The sequence below is a fragment of the Podarcis raffonei genome, chromosome 6, assembly GCF_027172205.1.
Source record: "Podarcis raffonei isolate rPodRaf1 chromosome 6, rPodRaf1.pri, whole genome shotgun sequence".
In the NCBI taxonomy this organism is placed as follows: domain Eukaryota; kingdom Metazoa; phylum Chordata; class Lepidosauria; order Squamata; family Lacertidae; genus Podarcis; species Podarcis raffonei.
The window spans coordinates 33,509,691-33,529,687 of NC_070607.1; the positions used below are offsets into that span (position 1 = coordinate 33,509,691).

The 19,997-nt window shown below is 41.2% G+C and overlaps 1 protein-coding gene across 2 annotated transcripts in view; it reads left to right on the forward strand.

Annotated features, from left to right (window-relative positions):
• Nucleotides 1-19,997, forward strand: part of ADGRL4 (adhesion G protein-coupled receptor L4) — an 83,163-nt gene that overhangs the window by 23,352 nt on the left and 39,814 nt on the right. For both annotated transcript variants that reach the window (XM_053391959.1, XM_053391960.1), the window contains exon 3: nt 17,021-17,173. In XM_053391959.1, coding sequence (XP_053247934.1) covers nt 17,021-17,173 — 153 coding nt within the window. The remainder of the gene's footprint in view (nt 1-17,020; nt 17,174-19,997) is intronic.

The window sequence follows — 19,997 nt, forward strand, 5'->3', positions numbered from 1 at the left end:
AAGAAGAGAGAGATCGAGAGATATGAAGAGCAATCTCAAGTTTACTTAATACAATGGTATGATCAACTTTGTTTTGAATTGAGAACTAAAAACTGGGTGACACATTCAATAACCCACTTCAGCATATTCTGAATCCACATTATGTGAATTAGGGAGTGGTTTACAGATACAATATTTGGAGGACTTGAAGCAGAAAATTGCAGTTGTGTAAAAAAAGGTCAATCTTTGTAGATTGGTCATAAAACCCCATGAGAATGGGAAGCAATGGCAAGCTTAGCAAGTAATCATACTTTATTTGTGTCCCCTTCTGACAACCGTTCATACCACTACATTTGTCATTGTCTAATACTCCTTCCCCTTCTCCTGAATCAAGTCTACATTTTGTGAAGTTGCACACACACACCCCTCGTTTGAATGCAGCATAGATATCCAGAGTTGGCCAAGTTGAACTTGTCACATTTCATGCAACTATGTAACTTTTAGGTACACAGGAAGCTTTTCTGATAAACAATGGTAGCAACTCTTGCAATGTCCCAGGGGCTTATGAACATGTTTCTAGCAGGCCTCAAACTTTCTTGCGGGGGCATAAATGTGTGTGTTTGGAGTGGGTTAACTACAGGAAATAACATGCAGAATTAGAATCCAAACATTGGCTTGCTCAGTACCAACTTTGGCATGTCAACCAATTTTTTCTCCCCTATTTTTTTTTAAGGAAACATGTTGAAAATACACTATCTTAACTTTCCTCCCCCTTCCTCATCCTGAATGCTCTCTTTTCTTTAGTTTCTAGCTTTAGTTTCTGGATTACATGCATCATAAGAGAGGCAGCAGCAACAGGTTTTACTTTGCATAGAAGTGCCTGTGGAAACAGTGATGTTGAAAAATATGGTTGACGTGAAAGGGCAATTTGATCACGTTACATAAATCCTGTTCTAGGTCCTGGAACAAAACATGAGCTCACACAGGAGGACCCTGTTCCTTCTAGCGATAGATGCCTTACATTTTTAAAAAGAAAAAGAAGACAATGTTTCCTATGGGAAGCAGATAATCAAAAGTGTTGATGTTGTCACTTCCACCCACTGGAATTAAGCTGTTCAATTAATTAAGATCATCTGTTTATATTATCAGCAAGAGATTTCACAGTAATTGTACAATTAGTAACTGTAAACATCTCCTACATAGACTTTTGTGTTCACTATGTTTGTGTTGTTCAGATTTATCTTTTCTTAGTGACAGACTCCTGATTTCCCCATTGTTTGAGGCCATATTCCTTGGGGAAATATGACTTAACACGTCAAGATCCTCTGCATTGTTTTAGTGAGTTATACTGTGTCCCAAAGTACCACATAATCCCCGCTCATAGAGGGACGTCATGTTCTTTTCTCCACCTAGCCCTCAAACTTTAAAATGGGAGCATGGAAAACTAATGCAAATGTGCTCTTGGGAATGCAATCATGCAGTCAGTTCAGTTCGTCTGGATTTCAGAATGCAGATAAAAATACTTCGTTGCTCACTTCCTGCATCTGACAAGCTAGTATGTCAGGGTAAAAAACTATGTGAAAACAGTTCTTCCTGATATGCTAGCTTTCCACAGGCAGGAATGGATTGAGTTGCTTTTTTTCCATGTGGTAGCTTTCAAACATTTTATTCCTCATCCACACCGCAGGCGATTGTGGTACAGGAGGGTTTAACCATGTATGCTGCAATGTCTCGTCATCTTGACTTTAACCAGAATTACCTGAAAGAAAACAAAAGCTTTTCACTTCATGAATCATTCCAATATATTAGTCTCTTCCTGCCAGAAGCGTGTATCTATCCCTAATAACCAATAGCAATAGTGTGGAGAAAAGATCACACACATTTGGGCCCATGATGAGTGCCATCCACACCACAGTGAGCTCCACTTGTGATCTTAATGTGGTATTGAAAACATTTAAATTGGTCTTTGGCACTGCTTGTGGACAGATTCATATTCTTTCCTATGAGTAAGAAGAATACTGTATACACAAAGAGAGATCAGCCCATTGGGAAATGGTGTAGCTCGGCAGTAGGGCACATTGCTGGAGCCTTGGTTAGTTCCCTTGGAATCTCATGTACCAGATGGAGGAAAGGCCTTTGACTGATACCTTACAAAGTCACTGTAATCTGGACTAGATAATTTAGGGGGGAAATGACATGGTAAACCAGCATCTGCACAACGGATGCCTTCTTCTGCCCCAGCTGCAACAAAATACGCCTCTCCCATATTGGTGTCTACAGCCACAGCAGGCACTATAACTCTCCTACAGTTTGACTTAACCCCTGATGGCGCACTCTTCCATCGTCTCCTGAGACAGACAAATACCAACCAATTTAGTATAAGGCGGCTGCTCCTAATCATTGCACGTGTAGAAAATTAGCCTATTTGTGCAAAAGAGGAAGAAATTCTCTGCTATGGATCTTTAGAACTTACTGTGACCTCTGCATAGGTGCTGTTGGCCTGGCTTTCAGAGATTCCTTATCCGTTGCACAAAGCAAACAAATCCCTATTAATATTAGTTCAGGGTGAGTGACATGGATGCTTTGACATCACCTGAGTTCTTGTCAGTCCATTCCACACTCCACCGAAAGAGTCGTAACCCATTTCTAAAGTGTGATTCCTCCATGACACTGACATGGAAGCTTGTATGACAATTCATCCCCAGCCAGTGTTTGCAAGCATGAGATTGAACAAAAAAAGTGCTGAGCTTATCAATTTATTTCCAAGGTGATATTGTGGTAAGATACAGATAGAACAGTAATAAATTGACTGTTTTGGAATTCAGGAGGTATCCACCATGTCAGAACAGAATTTCAATGGAAAATTAAATGGGCTTTCATACTATTATTATTACACTAGTTGTTTCATACCGCAGAAATGGTTTTCTTTATTAGCTTTCAGTTTTTATACGATCTAGCCAGGCATGTGGAAATAAGATACATACTTGTGAAAGGTGAATAATTCATTGTGAAGAACAATGAATGTAGAAGGTAGTTGTTGCCTATCTCTGCAATTGCATTTTTTTATACATATAAAAACTGGATTGGTTTTTAGAATTGGGATTTTAAAAAGTGACTTGCGTTTCTCAATTAAATGTTTTCTCTGAAGGAACTCCTCTCTCCCTCCTTCTCTCTCCCTCTCTTTATCTACTTCCTCCACCCCACCCCACCCTTGGGAAAGGAACACAGACAAACAAAATGACTCTACAATTATGTCTTGACAGGAAGAAACTGCAACATAAACCATGTGTCCTTTTTCTCAAATAAAAGTATGATTATTACACTGGTTGTCATTGCCTGCAAACCACATAAACTGTTCCTGCATCCATTCCCAATTACGTTGTTGATAGTTCTGGTCCAGTAACGGAAAAGCCCAGAGCTGTAAAAGCAAAGTGGGAGGGGGGAACACACAATATAATTTTATCTGATGAGGACAACAACACATCCACTAATAAAATGCTTGTCATGGCCAGCCACTGTCTAGGCAAAGAAGCTGGGAACTTGAGGATGCCCTTGGTGGGTCTGGCAACTTGCAATTATCTCGCAACTAGCACTTCTTTGTTGTGATTGATGGAGAAAAGAATTTGAAAGAATCTTTCTGGCTGGAAAATATATTGTAACACTCTGATTAGGAACCAAGAACAGTACTTTTCAGGGAACAAGGAAGGAAAAGATATTCGATTTGTTTATGCTGCCTTGGGTGTCCTTGCTCTGTAGCTCCTGTGTGTCGCATGTGGGAGCGTAAACAACTTAATTCTAAGGTTCATGCATTGACCTTTTCCTTGCTTTGATCTAAGTAGTGTCTGAAATACAGATGAGAAACCTGGAATACTGGCAGTACCCTTTCGCAGAGGAAGAGATTTAAATGTGAAAGTGCACAGTGACGAAGGCTCCAGTTGCAGTAGGCTTTGAAAGGCGTGTAGGAGAAATGTACAGAAGAAGAATGATTATCTTGTGGGTTATGAATAAGGCCTACAACTAAGTATAGTTTTGGCCTTTGGATTGTCCTGCTTTCCTGAAGGTAGAAAGTAAGTTTTACCATATCACAGCAGAGCATGGAACTTTTTGATCTGCTCTTCTGGGTCAAGAGATTAATTCATGAGAACCCACTCTACATTCACATAATAACTAGAAATCTTTTGCTGCAGCTATATATCAAATAATGAGGTGATAAAGGGAAAGGAAATGTAGGCGACACTGTATTTAAAAATGTGTCAAGTAACATCTTTAAAATGTGTTAACCTAAAATATACGTCGCCTGTTTAAATCTGACCAATAGATACTAGTCAAAATGGTTATACATTTGCTTTAGTGATGACATTCTGAGATTTTAAGTCCAAAGACAAATTGATCCATCTACAAGAATTTACACTGCCATGTCTAGGAAATGATCTGTTCTGAATGAGTCTTAGCAAGCAAGCCAATAGCCAACCAAAGACCAGCTGAAGGGTTGTTAGTGCAGCACAAGAGTTGCTTCACAGATGCAGACGGAATCCATGCATCCAGGGAATCCATACATGGCTGGCCTATAGAGGCATTTTATTCTGTTTCTGATGTTTTGCATAACTGCACAAAAAATGGAGGGCTTGTGAGCAACGTGCAATAAATACATTTCCTATATTTACTGACAGAATTTCAGTTCAGACAAATATCTGTATTTTTCCTATTAAAAGTGGAAAAATATGTCCTATGAAACAATTAAATTGTGCTTTCTTTGTAGCCTTTTATGTGCCTTTCTTTGCTGCATTCTCTGGGGCTCTCCAAGTCCTTTTTATTGGTAACTGCAGAGCAGGAACAGCTGTGTGCAATAAGTAGCAGTGTAAATGGGATTTCTATGGGGATCATATAGAAAAGTCTCCCTGAAACAGTTTTCTAGAGAATTAACCAAGTAACATAACCATGCCTCTTATGCACAAGCAGGCAAATGATTAAGAGAATTTACTGTATCTCTAGATGTGTGAAAATTTCACATGTAGTTATTGTGATAGCACCAGGTCAGGTTCTCATATCACGTTGGGAGCCTGCATGAGTAGAGGGGGCTTCTCACTTCAGACCTTTTCCCTTAGACTTGTGGAGGCCTCTAAAATGTGTACGGTTTACATGCTGCAGGGGGGCAGGGATTGGCAATGTGCCCGTGATTCTCATACAGTTAGAGAGTTCAATGTGTGGAGGGGATGCAAGCCCTTTCCTGCTGGCCCCACCTCCAATTACACATACGGTGTCACATGTGATATGCACATGTTGAGCAAAGACCTCTATCTGCAGAGAGAGAGGCTTCCTTACTTATAATAAGCTGAATGCACATAAGCCCTCCACATAAGGCTCCCCAATAATGGAAGGGTCTCAGCTGGATGTCTAAACCCAATTTGCTAAACACAAGCCCCCTTAAGTTCTCCCCCACCCCTCAAAAAAATTATTACTTAAGAAAAATGAATGAAAGATAAAGAGTATAAAGAAATGCCCCCCTTAAGTTATTATATTTTCTAATTATATATTCATTGTATTAAATACCACTGTATAAGCTTATCAGCTATTTTAAATGTCAGCCGCATTAACGTTTGTATTCGTCCAATGATTTGTTTCTTTGTTTCTGTGACTGGTTAGGGCTGAGAACAATGTTGATTTCATGATTATTGTGGCTTCCTGAGTTGGGAACATTTGGTAGGGGAACATCTCAAATGTGACATCCCATTGTGAGGTCTTGCTAAACATGTTTTTTTCTGGGGGAGAGCTGTCACTTCTTGTAGCGTACAGAAAATGCTTCTGCTTTATACTGAATCCATGAAATGGATTCTGTAATTGACACATACTTCGAATTACTCTTAGACGTATGACTGAAATGAATGAGGAGTTGCAAAGGCACTCTGCACTTCTGTGAGACTTAGGCAAACTTTGGAGCTTGATCCTTGATTCGTCAACAGTTGGTCACGGGAAGATGAACTTGTGAACTGACTCCACAGGAAAAGAATTGGGCTTGCTATGTGAAACTGTTATCGTTGATGTTCGAGGTCTTGACCGGCTCATTCACACTTGCAAGTCATTACCTGTGCATATCACGGCCCCCTCAGCCACTGCCGAGGCTCACGGGTTCCCGCCAGACTTGCCGATTCAAATGCGCCAATCTGCAGTGGCCTCAGGGCGTGTGGCTTGGTGAGTGGACCTGAGGGAGGCAGGCTTCATTCAGCTCCACTTGCCAACAATAAAGCTTCCCTTGCCGTCCTCATCCAGTTGGCCGGGAGAGCCTCTCCTCCTCAGGGAGGGGAGGAGTTGTGAGCAGGAGCCATTTCCCGCGTGGGCAGGGGGTGTTCCGCTCCCTGCCCAGCTGCTCTGGCTGCCGCACCACGCCCCCAGGTGGCCAGCGAATCGGCTAGAGGCTTGGGGTGGGGTTTAGCCGCTCAAACACGGCCCGGCAGCGTGTCTCAGCCATTGTGCTGCTGCTTCTCGTCGGAAATCGCGATATATGAATGGCCAAGTGATTCAACATGCTGACATCTGGTTCAGTGAATGGTCTTTATTTCGTGATGACGGAGTTCACCTTTCAAACCTCGGGAATGATATTCGGCTGGCCAACATCATCAGAAGCCTTAGGGATTGGTTGCAGCTGTGAGGGTATTGGCAGCAAGCCTCTTTTGGCTCGGGTGGCGGTTAGGCATTGGAATATGGTTGTGTGTTGGAGGGCAGGGTGTGGTTATCACCTACCCCTCCATTTTATGGGTATTCTGGTAAAGGAATCTGGCGGTCGTGGATCCTGTCCGACGCCCTTGCTGGTGGCTAGGGCCATGGCACGACCCCCAGTGGCATCAGGGCAAGCTTTCAGTTGTATTTGCATCAACAGGCTCCTCCCACTGGTGGTTAACCCTTGATAGACTCACCCCTCCCTGAGGGGGTGGAGTCACGCTCTGTTGTTTTATCCAATGCCTAAGCCAATACCTCTCACATGCTGTAATCAATAAAGTTGTGGCCTTTTTTAGCCCATTAACCTAATATACTGTGTCCATGTGTTTTTCTTATCCTCAAGCGGGTGGCGGGTCCTTGAATCACAACATCACCCACCCTTTCCCCACCCTTCATTTAAGTTGTTTGCTGCCTTAACCATGCCCAATTCCTATGCCAAGGCTTCCTACATCTGAAATCAATAAAGTTTTGGCCATTTTAAACCCCAGTCAGTTGTCTTGTCCAGTTATTTCACCCCCTTTAGCAGTTGGGCGTGCTGGGTGGGGGACTCTGTGGCTGCGCACGCAATTTCAGGGTTTTTTTATGAATAATTTTTTATTAACCGACCAATCACATCAAATCAAACCAAATTACATAAATTCCAAATTACACAGCCAGATTTTAAATTTTTGTTGGGGGTACCCATATTTCAAGTTCCGAAGGGATCCAATCAACTTCTTGCTTCTTACTGCTGTTTTAATGTCCACAAATCTAACCTTATGATGTTCACAGTACTATCCAGTCCTTTCTTATTATTTTTCCACATCTCTTGTTGTTATTTTCATATATTTTTCCTTTCACTTTGTGACCTCTGATAGTCTCCGCAAGCTGGTTAGAATAGTTTGTAATCCTGCGTGGATATTATTATTTTTATCCAGTAGCCATATCCAGACGTTTTCCATATAACATCACTTCCATACATCAAAACAGTCTTAGCGTCATTAATCTTCACCAATCTGCCTCCTTTCTCAAAACCTCTGAGGAGATTCACTAGGAATGCAGTCTGAAAACAAGTCCGTTCTTCCTCCCGGCTATAAATCCTTTGGCAAGATGGCGACTCCGAATTAATTGCTGCGCCATTCCCAAAAGCTCTTATTGCTTCTCGGTCTCCATAAAGCATACTTTTGGTTAAAGTTTATCTCCACACAGACCTTAATCATCCTGCTTGGGTCAGTTCAACCAACGGTTCTAATGAGGAGGGGTTCTTGTAAATCACATAGAAGGAAAGTAAAAAAGGTTCCTCCCCCCATTCTGCAATCCCCCCCAAACTGCATTTTCAGTTTTCAGACCCCAACCAGTAATCCATTCCCCAAAACCCCATTTCTAAATTGTAACATCAGGCTTCACAACAGAAATAGCATGATTGGGATGAGTATTTCTCAAGAGGGAAACAATTTGGTTAGCTACAAAGACCAATTCAGCCTTACTTAGGAAGTATCATCAGAAGAAAATCTTTCATTTGTAATCTTTCATTTGTACAACATAAAAAGAGGAAAACACATTAAAGCACAACTCAGCTGCAAGCAAAGTATTCAGTTGGCCAGATATCAAGGAAAACTCAAAAATAAAGAAGATGAGGAGCTAGATTAATCAAGTTAGATAATGAGAAATTATGGGCATGAATCCATGAGACAGGAGGGAACTGGGCAAATTCTGTATCAGCATGTATCTTCTTTCCAATCAAAATTGGAAATGTCTTTATAGGAGCAGCTGGCAGAGAGCATAGGTGCTGCTTCCTTGGACGGTGTGGGGAGAGGCAGTGGCAAGGTCAGGGCTGTGCAAGCGCATGGGCTGACGCAATATAAATGTGTGTCCACCAGTGCACCTATGTAGCCTCCACCTCATAGTCTCCATTCCCAGTTCCCACACCAGAAGTAAATCAGCAGTAATGTTGCCATCAAAAAGGGAGCTGTGGTTGATTTTAACTTTGGTTTGTTAAAACAAGTTCCTAAACCATGCTTTGAAATTGGATTGCTCGAGTAAAGCATAGTTCAGACTAACCACAGTGATTTTGTGTGTGGTTAAGCTCATAACAGTCTGATTTTTCCTCTCCAGGTATTTGATGTGTTAAAGGATCCTTTTCAAATATAAAAGGATTCTGTGGGCAATAAGGAATTTATTCCCAAGTGAATTTTCAATACAGTGTTCCCATGCTTCACGATTTGAGTAAACATGTCCATGTTCATGTGAATATTCATGTCTTGATACAAATGATTACTCTGGTCTTCTACTTTTTTAAAGAGTTAACCTCACTCTTATCCATATAGATTTAAAACTTTTATCCAAGCACCACCTGAAAGAAAGGTGAGGATTAATCCGGGCATTGCGGCCGTGAACTTGTTTTGTCTTCTGTATAACTGGAGACTCAGCACAGCAGCACAAGGGGTAATATATGTCAGACTGCCCACTGTGCTGAGACCTCTACACAAGCTGAGCACAGCAGGGTGAATGTCGCTGGGATTTGTTTTACAGGAAGCCTTCATTTCCTTGCTTTGGAGGGGTTAAGTGAGCCACTTCAACCACTGCTTCCCTTTGGGGGCTACAGTACGTAAAGGCAGCTCCAGTTTTCCCCAGAGGCTATGCCAGCAGAGAGCCGCTGTCAGAGGAGAACAGCAGGATGCAATGAATCAATGTATTCCCCAGCTGCCTTGGCTCTGCTTACTTCCGAGGCAGGGCTGTCCAGTTTCATGCTGTGATGGCCCCTCAGTGGCCTCCAGCCTGAAGCTGTCAAATTCGCCCCCGACAGGTTTTGGCCACACGGGACCTGGTGTCCAGGTTTATTCTGGACGGAATCAGGCTGAATTTCATCCTTTTGCCTGAACCGTCTCTCTTGTGGTAGTGGGGGAAAACTGACTATAGAAACTTTGGACAGAGTCTATCAAGAACTACTCCAGTAGAAGCTCCATTTAAGTGAATGTGGGCATTCAGTAAAATGAGTGTAATGTTTATTACCTGTTAGCTGATAACTTGGCTGTATGGGGTGACAAATGAAAGACTGGGCCGTCTCAGCAGCAGCCTAACAGAAGATACAGGCTGTGTTGTGGGTGACTAAAAGCCAGCAGTCCATCCTCATCCCCATACCTCCTCAACAGCAGTTATGGACCATGTATCCCTATCCTTCCCAGGATGGCAGTGGCAACAACAGGCCAATGCCGTGATGGCATGAGAGGTGGGTCTGGAGACTGAGCAAGGAGCATTGGTGAGAAAGAAGACTCAAGTCATCTCTTGTAGAGCTGAGAGTAACCAAGGCTATGTCCTTGATTATATTGCTGACCACTCAGAATAACAGCCAAGACAGACTGTTTTAATGAAAAATGACTTCCATGAAAATATTTCCTCTTATCTCAGCTGGGTTAGATCATGTTTTACTATACATCTTAAAATTTACTATGTAAGTAAATACATACAAAGTACCTACTCTATGTAGAATACTAACCATGAGCGCATTAATTTTCAATTATGATTAAGGGCAAAGGCCAACAATTTGTTTTAAACAATTTGGGCTAGAATACAAGAAATAGGTTTACAACACTACGCAAATTAATCTATTTTTAGATTCATGTAGCTAGGATTTCTTAGCATATTTGTGTAGCTGTAAGTCCCACTATGTTAACTTGGACTCATTTTTAGTAAGTAGCCACAGAATCACAGTGTGTACTACTAACAACATAAACAACAACAACGCTGCCTTTATCAGCAGCAAGATTTGTCCCACCCATGTGGGGAGCTCACGGAATGGCAATCACATGTGGGGAAAAGCCAGTAGAGTCTGGCAGGGCAGCATTGCTTACCTGGCTTCCCAACACCAACGAAATCAATGGGACTTACTTATTACTCAATATCCACTCAGAAGTGAGTGAATATTTATAGAATTGCACTGTAAATGTTATTCTATTTCAAAAATGTTGGAGGCGGAGTTTGAGTTAAGGATTGCTCTGCAACATTTGGAACTGCAAAACCTAATGCATAACTATGGTTTGTAGCCAATGCTACATGAGTAGAGTTCTGCTTGCATAACATGACTTCCCCTTATCCTCTTTTTGCATGCCCCCAAACTCTGCTCTGGAGGGTTTCCCAAATCTATGAAGCAGGTGTTGAATATATGTAAGGGGATGCAGGAGAGAGGCGAGGAAGGCAGAGTTCCACTGAGCAATGCTATATAGTTGCAATCAGCACGTTAGTCCAGAGTGCCCAGATAACTTTGGGCCATATTGGAATTCACAAATATTGAATTTTTCAAACATCTCTAGGGTATGCATAACTCATCTTATGATCATTTAACCCTTTGGATCAAACCATCAGATTATTGCACCATTTAAAAACTTGCCCTTGACATTTTGGCTTTTGTTTAACCACTCATGGCCACTCAATCAATTTCATTGGCTTCCACACAAATTTAGAAGAACAATTCTTATAAATCTATACATATGTCGCCCTTAAGGAAAACCTGTGCACTGTCAACCCTCAGTCATATTCTCTGAAGAGCATCTAACCATGATGAAACCAATGGACTTGACTGCCTTGGCACAGATTTAGGCTTTTAGTCTACTTAATATACAGGTTCAGTGAATGAAAAATAGATATTCAGCGGTATGCCATATGATGGCAAACACATTATTTAATAGGGAGTTCTTCAAATGATGAAAAAGCTCTATCCATGATAGGTAGCAAGTGCCCAAGCCATCCCTTGATAACTTCTGACATCATGTAGAAAACTGTATTTGTATTACTCCATATGGATGGTTCATGATTTCCTGGCATTGAGACATTTAATGGGAACAAGGAGGATGCAAACAATACACCATTGCCATCAAATAAAAATATGATGTTAATAATTTGCTGTACACTGTTAAAATTGTATCTGAATTCCATTAGTCCCATTGATGCCTTAAGCCCAATGGCATTTGACTGTAATGACTTTACCATCCCTTTGAATGGAGGGAGCCAATCAATGTGTTCATGCCTTTTCATGTGTCTCAGGCAGAGCATCTGAGCAGCACAGAACTCCTGAAAGATCAAAAATGTAGAACTGATTTGAACATAGCTTTTTTCACTAGCAAGTCAATATTTACCGATCATTGCTTGTCCAGTAAAGTTTTCTTTTTCCCCTATTTAAAATAATAGTAATAACAACAGCATTTCAGTTATATCTGGACCTTTCACAAATTTCCAGTGCATTCCCCAAACGTTGTTTTGCAATGCTTGAGAGGTATCTTTGCCGGTGGTTATTTGGTTGTGCATAATTAACCCAGGTAGTAATGCAACCACAGAATGAATGCCTGATTGCTTTCAAGAATATCTGCTCTGGCCAAGATGAGAAAAACAAACTTGTTTACAAAGGTTCGAAAATTCCCGATCTATAAACCCTGCAGTTTGCTGCTTCCTTCAAACCATGCAGCATTCAATAGCATTGTAAATTATGATAAAAAAATTGAAGAATAAATTTAAGCCCTTGGGTCCCAGAATTGATTTGTGTTATGCGTTTCAAGACTTTGATTTATTAAGAAGCATGTTGTTGACTAATATGTTTTGAATATTTTGTAAGAAGTGAAGAGGACTATTTTAGGATAGATATTCACTGTCCTTATATAATTTTTTCCATCCTTTTAAAAAAATTAAATTTGGCTTAGAAAGGTCAGATTTGCTTATGCCAATAACAACAATGGTTATAAATGTAATGTTAAAAAAAATATGCTCGCACATCCCATTCACGGAATGACTTCTGCTTGCACAATGGAACAATTCCTCTCTGTCCTCTCATGCACCCCAATTTTTCTCTAGATTGGAGGAAAAGCCAGAGTATATTTAGAGGAGAAAGTAGAGGAAGAGGCAGTTCCATTGCACAAGCAGAAGTGCTTGTTCAAATGGGATTACATCAGTGGCCACAACCCACTCTTCCTGACTTTAGTACAACCATTCACACATGGCTGGTGGATGCTAAACCTAGGGGCGGTGCCTAGGAAGTCACATGAGTGGTACCCAGGAGGTCACATGGGCAGTGCATGAGAGTTTCCCATTCTCCTCCTTTGAAAAAGAAACAATGCACACTTAAACAGTAACGTTGTATAAGTACTTAGTACCTAAAGTGCTTTGCCTTACTTAAGAAGGCGTCCCTGCTTTCACAGCTATTTCTAGGCCAGGAAAACTTGCTTGTGGCCTCTACATCTTCTGTTTCTCACCCTATCCTTCTTCTTGTTTGTAAAGAAACAAGAGACACTTAACAAGCACAAGAGTACAATTGTTTGCCATCTAACTACACTGAAAAGTGTCATACCTTGATTCCATAGAGGTTTAATCCTTATGTACACCTACCATATGTGACAATAAGTTTTTCTTTTGCATAGTGTACATCTGGCAGAAAAATAAATGATTTCATTAAAGAATAATTTTTAGGGTTAGGATTAGCATTTTGTCCCAGTCTTCAGCCTGGTATGCCCCACAGAGAAACTTACGGTCTTCTAATAAAAACATCTTGAAGGTCCCAGGCCACAGAGAAGTTAGGCTGGCCTCAACGAGAGCCAGGGCTTTTTCGGCTGTGGCTCCGACCTGGTGGAACACTCTGTCACAAGAGACTAGGGCCCTGCGGGACTTGACATCTTTCCGCAGGGCCTGCAAGACAGAGCTGTTCCGCCAGGCCTTTGGCCAGGGCACAGCCTGACTCCCTCCCTCGGCAATCTTCGCGGAGCTCTGGCCCAATGGTGGCCAGTGGCTTGAATTTAATTAATTTTATAATGAATGATTTTAGAGTGTTGTTTGTGTTGTACTTTTGTATTGTTTTATTGTTGTTAGCCGCCCTGAGCCCGGCTTCGGCTGGGGAGGGCGGGATATAAATAAAATTTATTATTATTATTATTATTATTAAATAATTCCCAGAGTTGCTTACAATAACCAGTAATATCCAAATAAGAGTAGGCAAAGCCTAGTCTATTCTCCTACCTGTGGGATGGCCCTCCAGATGAGAGGGGAAAGGTCTACCAGCTCCTTCTGAACATCACTAGCTACTAGTTGTTTCTATGTCAATTCAATCAATGCTTTAGACAAGCAAATGTGACAGTCGTTTTTTGGCAAGCAATTTCTCCTAATGTAATGCAACTGTGTATGATAATTTCACTAATTTATGCCATTATTATTATTAATGCACACTTTTTACCAATTCACTCATTTTTGTATGCATTATTGGTTGGACAGCTGCCTCATAAAATTTGGATAAGTGTGGATTTCAAGGATACCTACAGTTAGGGTTATATATTATTTCAGGAAGTGCAAATAGCAGAGGTATATATCAAAATGTAAACCAAACTAAAAATTTCCACGCATACCATTTTTATATACCTACTTATTTCCTGTGAAAATAAATGGGTATTTGGAGACTGGGGGGAAGGTGGGTGAATTCTAATATTTTGAGGAGGGGGCAGATAGCTTACTATGATGGACAAAGCAGCAGAGGACTACATTTTGCTCAACCTAAAAATGCTGCCATTTCAAGGGGTGGTAGAGTTGAAATAAATGGCAGCTTGACAATGTTTGTTATTAACACCAGAATAGTTTAGTAGAAATGATACTGCATTATAGTATATAGAAAATGGGCATAATAATACTAATCCACCTTACAGGTTCAATATATATGAAGCACTTTGAGCACTATACAAATGCGAAGTATTATTGCTGCCTACATCCTTTGGTTTAGAATGTGAGTGTAAATTAAACTAAAAGGAAGAGATCATGATAAAGCATAGTTTTAAGGGGGGAACTGCTTTAACTTTTTCCAGGCACTTGATTACAGAAATCCTTTTCTACCCTATTTATACAGGGCCTGAGGCTGACGCTGAAATAAATCAAGAGTAATATTGCTGGCGCAACTTCATTGGCTTCCTAGTATTAAATAAGAAGGCGCCTCTTAGAGCATGTCCATTTAAGTCCGTCATTCCTGCAGATGGTCATTGAGTGCAACTTAATTCCACAGGAATTTAGTCAGTCAGGCCCAGTGACTAAACACAAGCCAGCCTTGTAAGGAAACAATAAAAGGAGCTTGTTTCCTTTTAGAAAATGGAGGGAAATGGCAGCACTGGTCTAAAACGAATTTGTGAACAGGAGTGTGACCACTGTATATGAGTCTCCAGTAAAATCTTTACAAGCATCTAGTTGAGGGAGTAATGCCAACACCATGATAAAGTTAATTAGCCAAAACTGTAAAAGTTTTTAATAGTGAACACCATACGAGACAATTTATACCACTTGGGGAGTTTTCCTGGCACCCCTTGAGGGTTGTAATAAAAGCATGTTTTCTACACTGTGCCACTTATATCTGAAGTTGAAGGTGGGGGGAAGCATGTTGCAACTTTTATACTTGAAGCTTAGCAGAGGAGAGGGTTTGGAGGAGGTGGATACAATAATAAGCAGAGGGTTGAAAGCAGCCATGTATTCTTGAAATGAAATAAAGGCTCACATTTGCAGTGTTCTTGCTCATTCACTTAAGAATTGAAGCCCATCGTTTTCTTAAACAAAATGTCAATTGTCCTTCACATAAAGAACGATTAAGATTCTATCTTCTACTGTTTGATAAACCTCTCACATTCAGTGAGTGACTGAATGCTTCTCCCTTCAGTCAGCACAGTGCCAGGAATGGTTCCTTGCTTGAATAGGCTGACAGAAACTGTCTGTAACATGACAGTAAATGGGGAAAACCCGGCACGCATGTTCTGTAGGCACTTCAATGCTTCTGTATATGCAAGCAGCCTTGAATAAGCAAGCTGGTATGAATGTTGTTGATTAATTGTCCCTTGGGCAACACTTTAAGTTTCTGGACTAATATTCAAAGGTGTGCTTCCCCCCTGCCAAAAAAACACCTTATGGTACCCCAAAACTCCTACCATGTCCTTTGATTGCAATCTGAGGTACACAAATGAAGGCAAACAAGGCCAATGAGAATATCAGCAGATTGCTGAAATATACAAACTATTTAGTGAGGGGACTAAGGGGGTGTAACTCATCTGGAGCAGCCCATTGGGAAACGGGTACACTAAATAGCTAAACATGCGCCAATAAGGTCCAGCCATCAACATATGTATGTTCCTACAAAAAAACTATATACTTTCATTCATTGTCCTCTTGCTATCTCACCATGTTGTTGTTTAGTCGTCTTAGTCGTGTTCGACTCTCCGTGACCCCATGAACTTGGAAACTGTCACTTTCTTCTCAGAGCTTCTCCTTTTTTTATGTCCATGGAGTTTTCTCAGCAAAATACTGGACTGGTTTGCCAGTTCCTTCTCCAGGTGGATCGCATTTAGTCTAAACCCTCGGCTATGACCTGTCCATCTTGGGTGGCCCTGCACGGCATAACTCATAGCTTCTTGGAGTTATTCAAGCCCCTTCGCCACGACAAGGCAGTGATCCATGAAGGGGTATCTCACCATACTCAACTAGCAAATACCTCCTTTCTGTACTTTGCATAGTCCTGCTCTCTGAACACGTTCATCATCTCTATTAGTTTCCAGATTTTGAATTTATAATTTTCCTGATAATTCAATTATTCCATCAAAAGAAATGTGAACTACATTATTTTCTTAAAACCTGTTATAAAAACCAATGAATCATTTACAAAAAAAAAACCCCAATGAGTAATGGCAAGCAAATTAAGGTTGCAGTCCTATACGCGTGTCAGTGAGACTAAGTTCCACTGAACACAACAGGGCTTACTTCTTTGGAGACATGTAGGATTGCAATGCAAAGATCTGAATATGGAAAGGGGGGGGAATTATATATATCGACATAATGTGGGTTCAGATTATCTAGGTTAGTATTTAGAGACCTCTGCAAATGTGAAAGTCTCAATTCTATTTTATTTTTAAAAGAAGGTGGTGGACTCCTGTTCCTTGGAGGTTTTTAAGCAGAGGTTGGATGGCCATGTATGAGCTAGTTGTGATTCCTGCATTGCATTGGGTTGCAGGAAGTTGGACTAGATGACCCTCAGGATCCCTTCCAACTATACAATTCTATGAAAGCTGGACACTGTGTGGGTTCTCCATTCTCACTGATGGCTATAGAGCATTTACAATTTACAAGTAATGAGTATTTGCCATAAACCCACAAACAAATCAATGTTTATTGAAGGATTCTAGTCTGGATAAATATTGAATCTGTTGTTTGGAAATGGATTCATCCTTTCTTCAAGCATTTCCATCAGTAGAAGACAGAGTCCTGTCCACGATATAATTTCCTGGAATTCTGCAGAAGAGGAGAGAGATTTGAACAGAGAGCTTGGGAATGATTTGCTTTTGTTTCTTTGCAGATGACAATGAATGTACAAATGTCACACAACTTTGTGGAGAAAATGCCAACTGCACAAATACAGTAGGAAGTTACTACTGCATGTGCGTACCTGGATTCCGGTCGAGTAATCGTAATACCACCTTTGTGACCAATGATGGGACTTCTTGTGTAGGTAAGATACCAGGAGATATGCTTCTTTTGCTGCGTGTTTTCTCTGGTTCGATATAAACCACCAAAAATTGTATGGAACTGTAGAGCTTAAGTCTCTTGTTGCCAGTCATAAAACTTCTACTTAAATATTCCACTCTATTTTCATTCAGCTTCTGAATCATAAACTTGTAAATCCTGATATCCTCCCATAAACATGATTCAGTTAGCCTCAGCTAACCTTTTTCAGTCATCCCACAAAGAACACAGGACATTTCAAGCATAATAGTTCCACAAATAGTTTTTTCTGCCTTATCCTTTTTTGTCTACCATCCACTTGACTGGATAAGTAATAAGAAGGATTTCAACCTCACATTTCCTACCATGAATTGGGGAAAGGGGAGGCCGACCCCATAGCTGATGTTCTGAGGAAGTTAAATGGAGGTTTCATAGTCACCCATCATTGACATACCCTGTCCTGCTGGAATTGGAGCTCTAGCAAAGAGAAGGAAAAAGTAGGGTTCGGGTATCTATAAGGCTACAGGGTAATATCGCTTACATTGCCCCATACCCGGGATTCACACATAGCAGCGGGTGTAGCAGCAAGGCCCGTTCCTGAGAGATGAGCCTTTGGAAATGGTCCTCCCAGTCCAAGCTTCTCAGAAGAACTATGTTCACCAAGTTAACTTCATACGTCTTCATATTCACCTACTGTGTCTTCTCACTAGTTGAAGGATCCAGGAGCCCAGGAGAAGTGCATTGAAACAGGAATATGGGGAGCTGCCTTATACCAAGTCAAACAATTGGTCCATGCATATCAGGGTTGTCTATACACTGACTGGGTGTGGCTCTCCAGGGTTTGGGGTGAGGTTCTCTCCCAGCCTTACCTTGGGAGGCTGAGGACTGAACCTGGAACATACAGTAGTGCATGCAAGGCAGGTGCTTAACACTGAGCTATGGCTATGGTGTTTCAAAGGACTCCCCACTCACTGCTATATCAGGAACAGCTCTGTGCTCTTATTCATTACAGACATGGATATCTGCTACCTTAAATTATAGTAAATGGAAAAGCTTGCCATGAACCCCATTTGTCTATTCAATATCCTATCAAGCTCAAACCACAGTTAACAAGTAAAATAAACATAATATACTGTAGTCTACCCTTCTACAATATGTTACGTACTCTTTGGAATTTACATATCTGAAACAGAATATATTTAGGATATATATTGAATAAAAATCTACTAGAAAAAAGGTATTCTTTAACCTTTTTATAGACCCAATGGATTCCTCTTTTCTGGAAGAACTATATATATTGTGTTGTTTTTTTCTTCTTCTGGCATTTTTTCTCATGATGCTGGGCTGCCCCCTCTGGGACTAGGGAAAACATCAATAAATCCACATTCTCTTGGCAAGTATATTATGCCTGTGTTGACTGCAGCTTGTTTGAGATACATCTCTCACACTTCCTTGTACTGGTTAATTAATTCTTCTCATTGTACACCCAATATAAGATAAATGCCTATGGAGGTGACTGTTTAACTTTTTTTTTTTAAGATTGCTTCATACTTCTATGAAACTCTTTTTTATTAACACTGTTGACCCCAATGCCATAAGTATTTTGTTCTTGATTTTGGGAATGTGAGACCCTGTTGTCCATAAATGGGATTCATGGCTTGATAGGAGATCACACAGAGAAAGTGGTCATTATTATTATTATTATTATTATTATTATTATTATTATTTGTTGTTGTTGTTGTTGTTGTTGTTGTTGTTGTTGTTGTTGTTGTTGCGTGGACAGGTGGAGACCCCCCAACCCCAGGCGACACCTGGGTGAAATAATGACTCATGTGCTATGGGATTGAAATTGGCCACAACTTTATTAAAAGATTCAGATGTAGGGAGACCTTGGCTTAGGCGTTGGGCGTTTATCCCTCCCAGTCCCCAGCCAGGGATCTGGGGAACATCAGGGTTATCCTAGTGTGGGGATCGGGCTGGCTCTGGAAAACGTATGTTTAAGCAGAGAGTCCGCCCCCCATTTCGCTGCAACACAGGGGAGAGCACTGACAACCTATTGGTGTATGGCCAATGACTCCCCTCAAAACAACCCCTTTAACAGGGAACCCTGGGATCACCCCCGTAGAGAGGGAATGGGTGACCGCTTCACGCCCCCCCCCATTTAGGGAAGATAGACTAAAGGATTCCGCCCAAGGCCTGAAACTACTAAAGTTGTGAAGTTTTGCTTCCTGGTCCTTAAACAGCAACCAATGATGTAGCGGCGCTCGCACACCTGTGAAGAAGAGGTTAACCTACAAAAGAAGGCATAACTGAGGGAGGGCAGGGTGGGAGAAGCTCTGGAGTCAATTGAGGACTCCCAGGTAAGTTCCACCCTCTATTGTGTGGGTAGGGCGGACCAGCTCCCCTGACAACGCCTCCTCAGCTGGGATTGGTTAACTGTCTGAGGTTAGGTGGGAACCTCCAGGTATCCAGCTTGGGGGGGGGGCGGGTGAAGCCAGGCAGTATTTCCAGGGGTCACGTAGGATCAGGAGGGGCTGTGTGCGACCACGCAAAAAGCGCCTCCATTTTGATGTGAGGAACGGTTGTTGTTGTCGGCCAAAATTCCCAGGGCAGTTCAAAACATGAAATACAAAATGAGAATACAAAATACATAATAAAACAAACAAAAACAACCCTATAATTCCCCTTCCCACAAACACATTTAACAAGAATATATCTCTGGACTCAACAAAAAAAATAGCAGTTTTGAGAAGTAAAGGTAAAAGGTAAAGGACCCGTGGACGGTTAAGTCCAGTCAAAGGCGACTATGGGGTTGTGGTGCCCATCTCGCT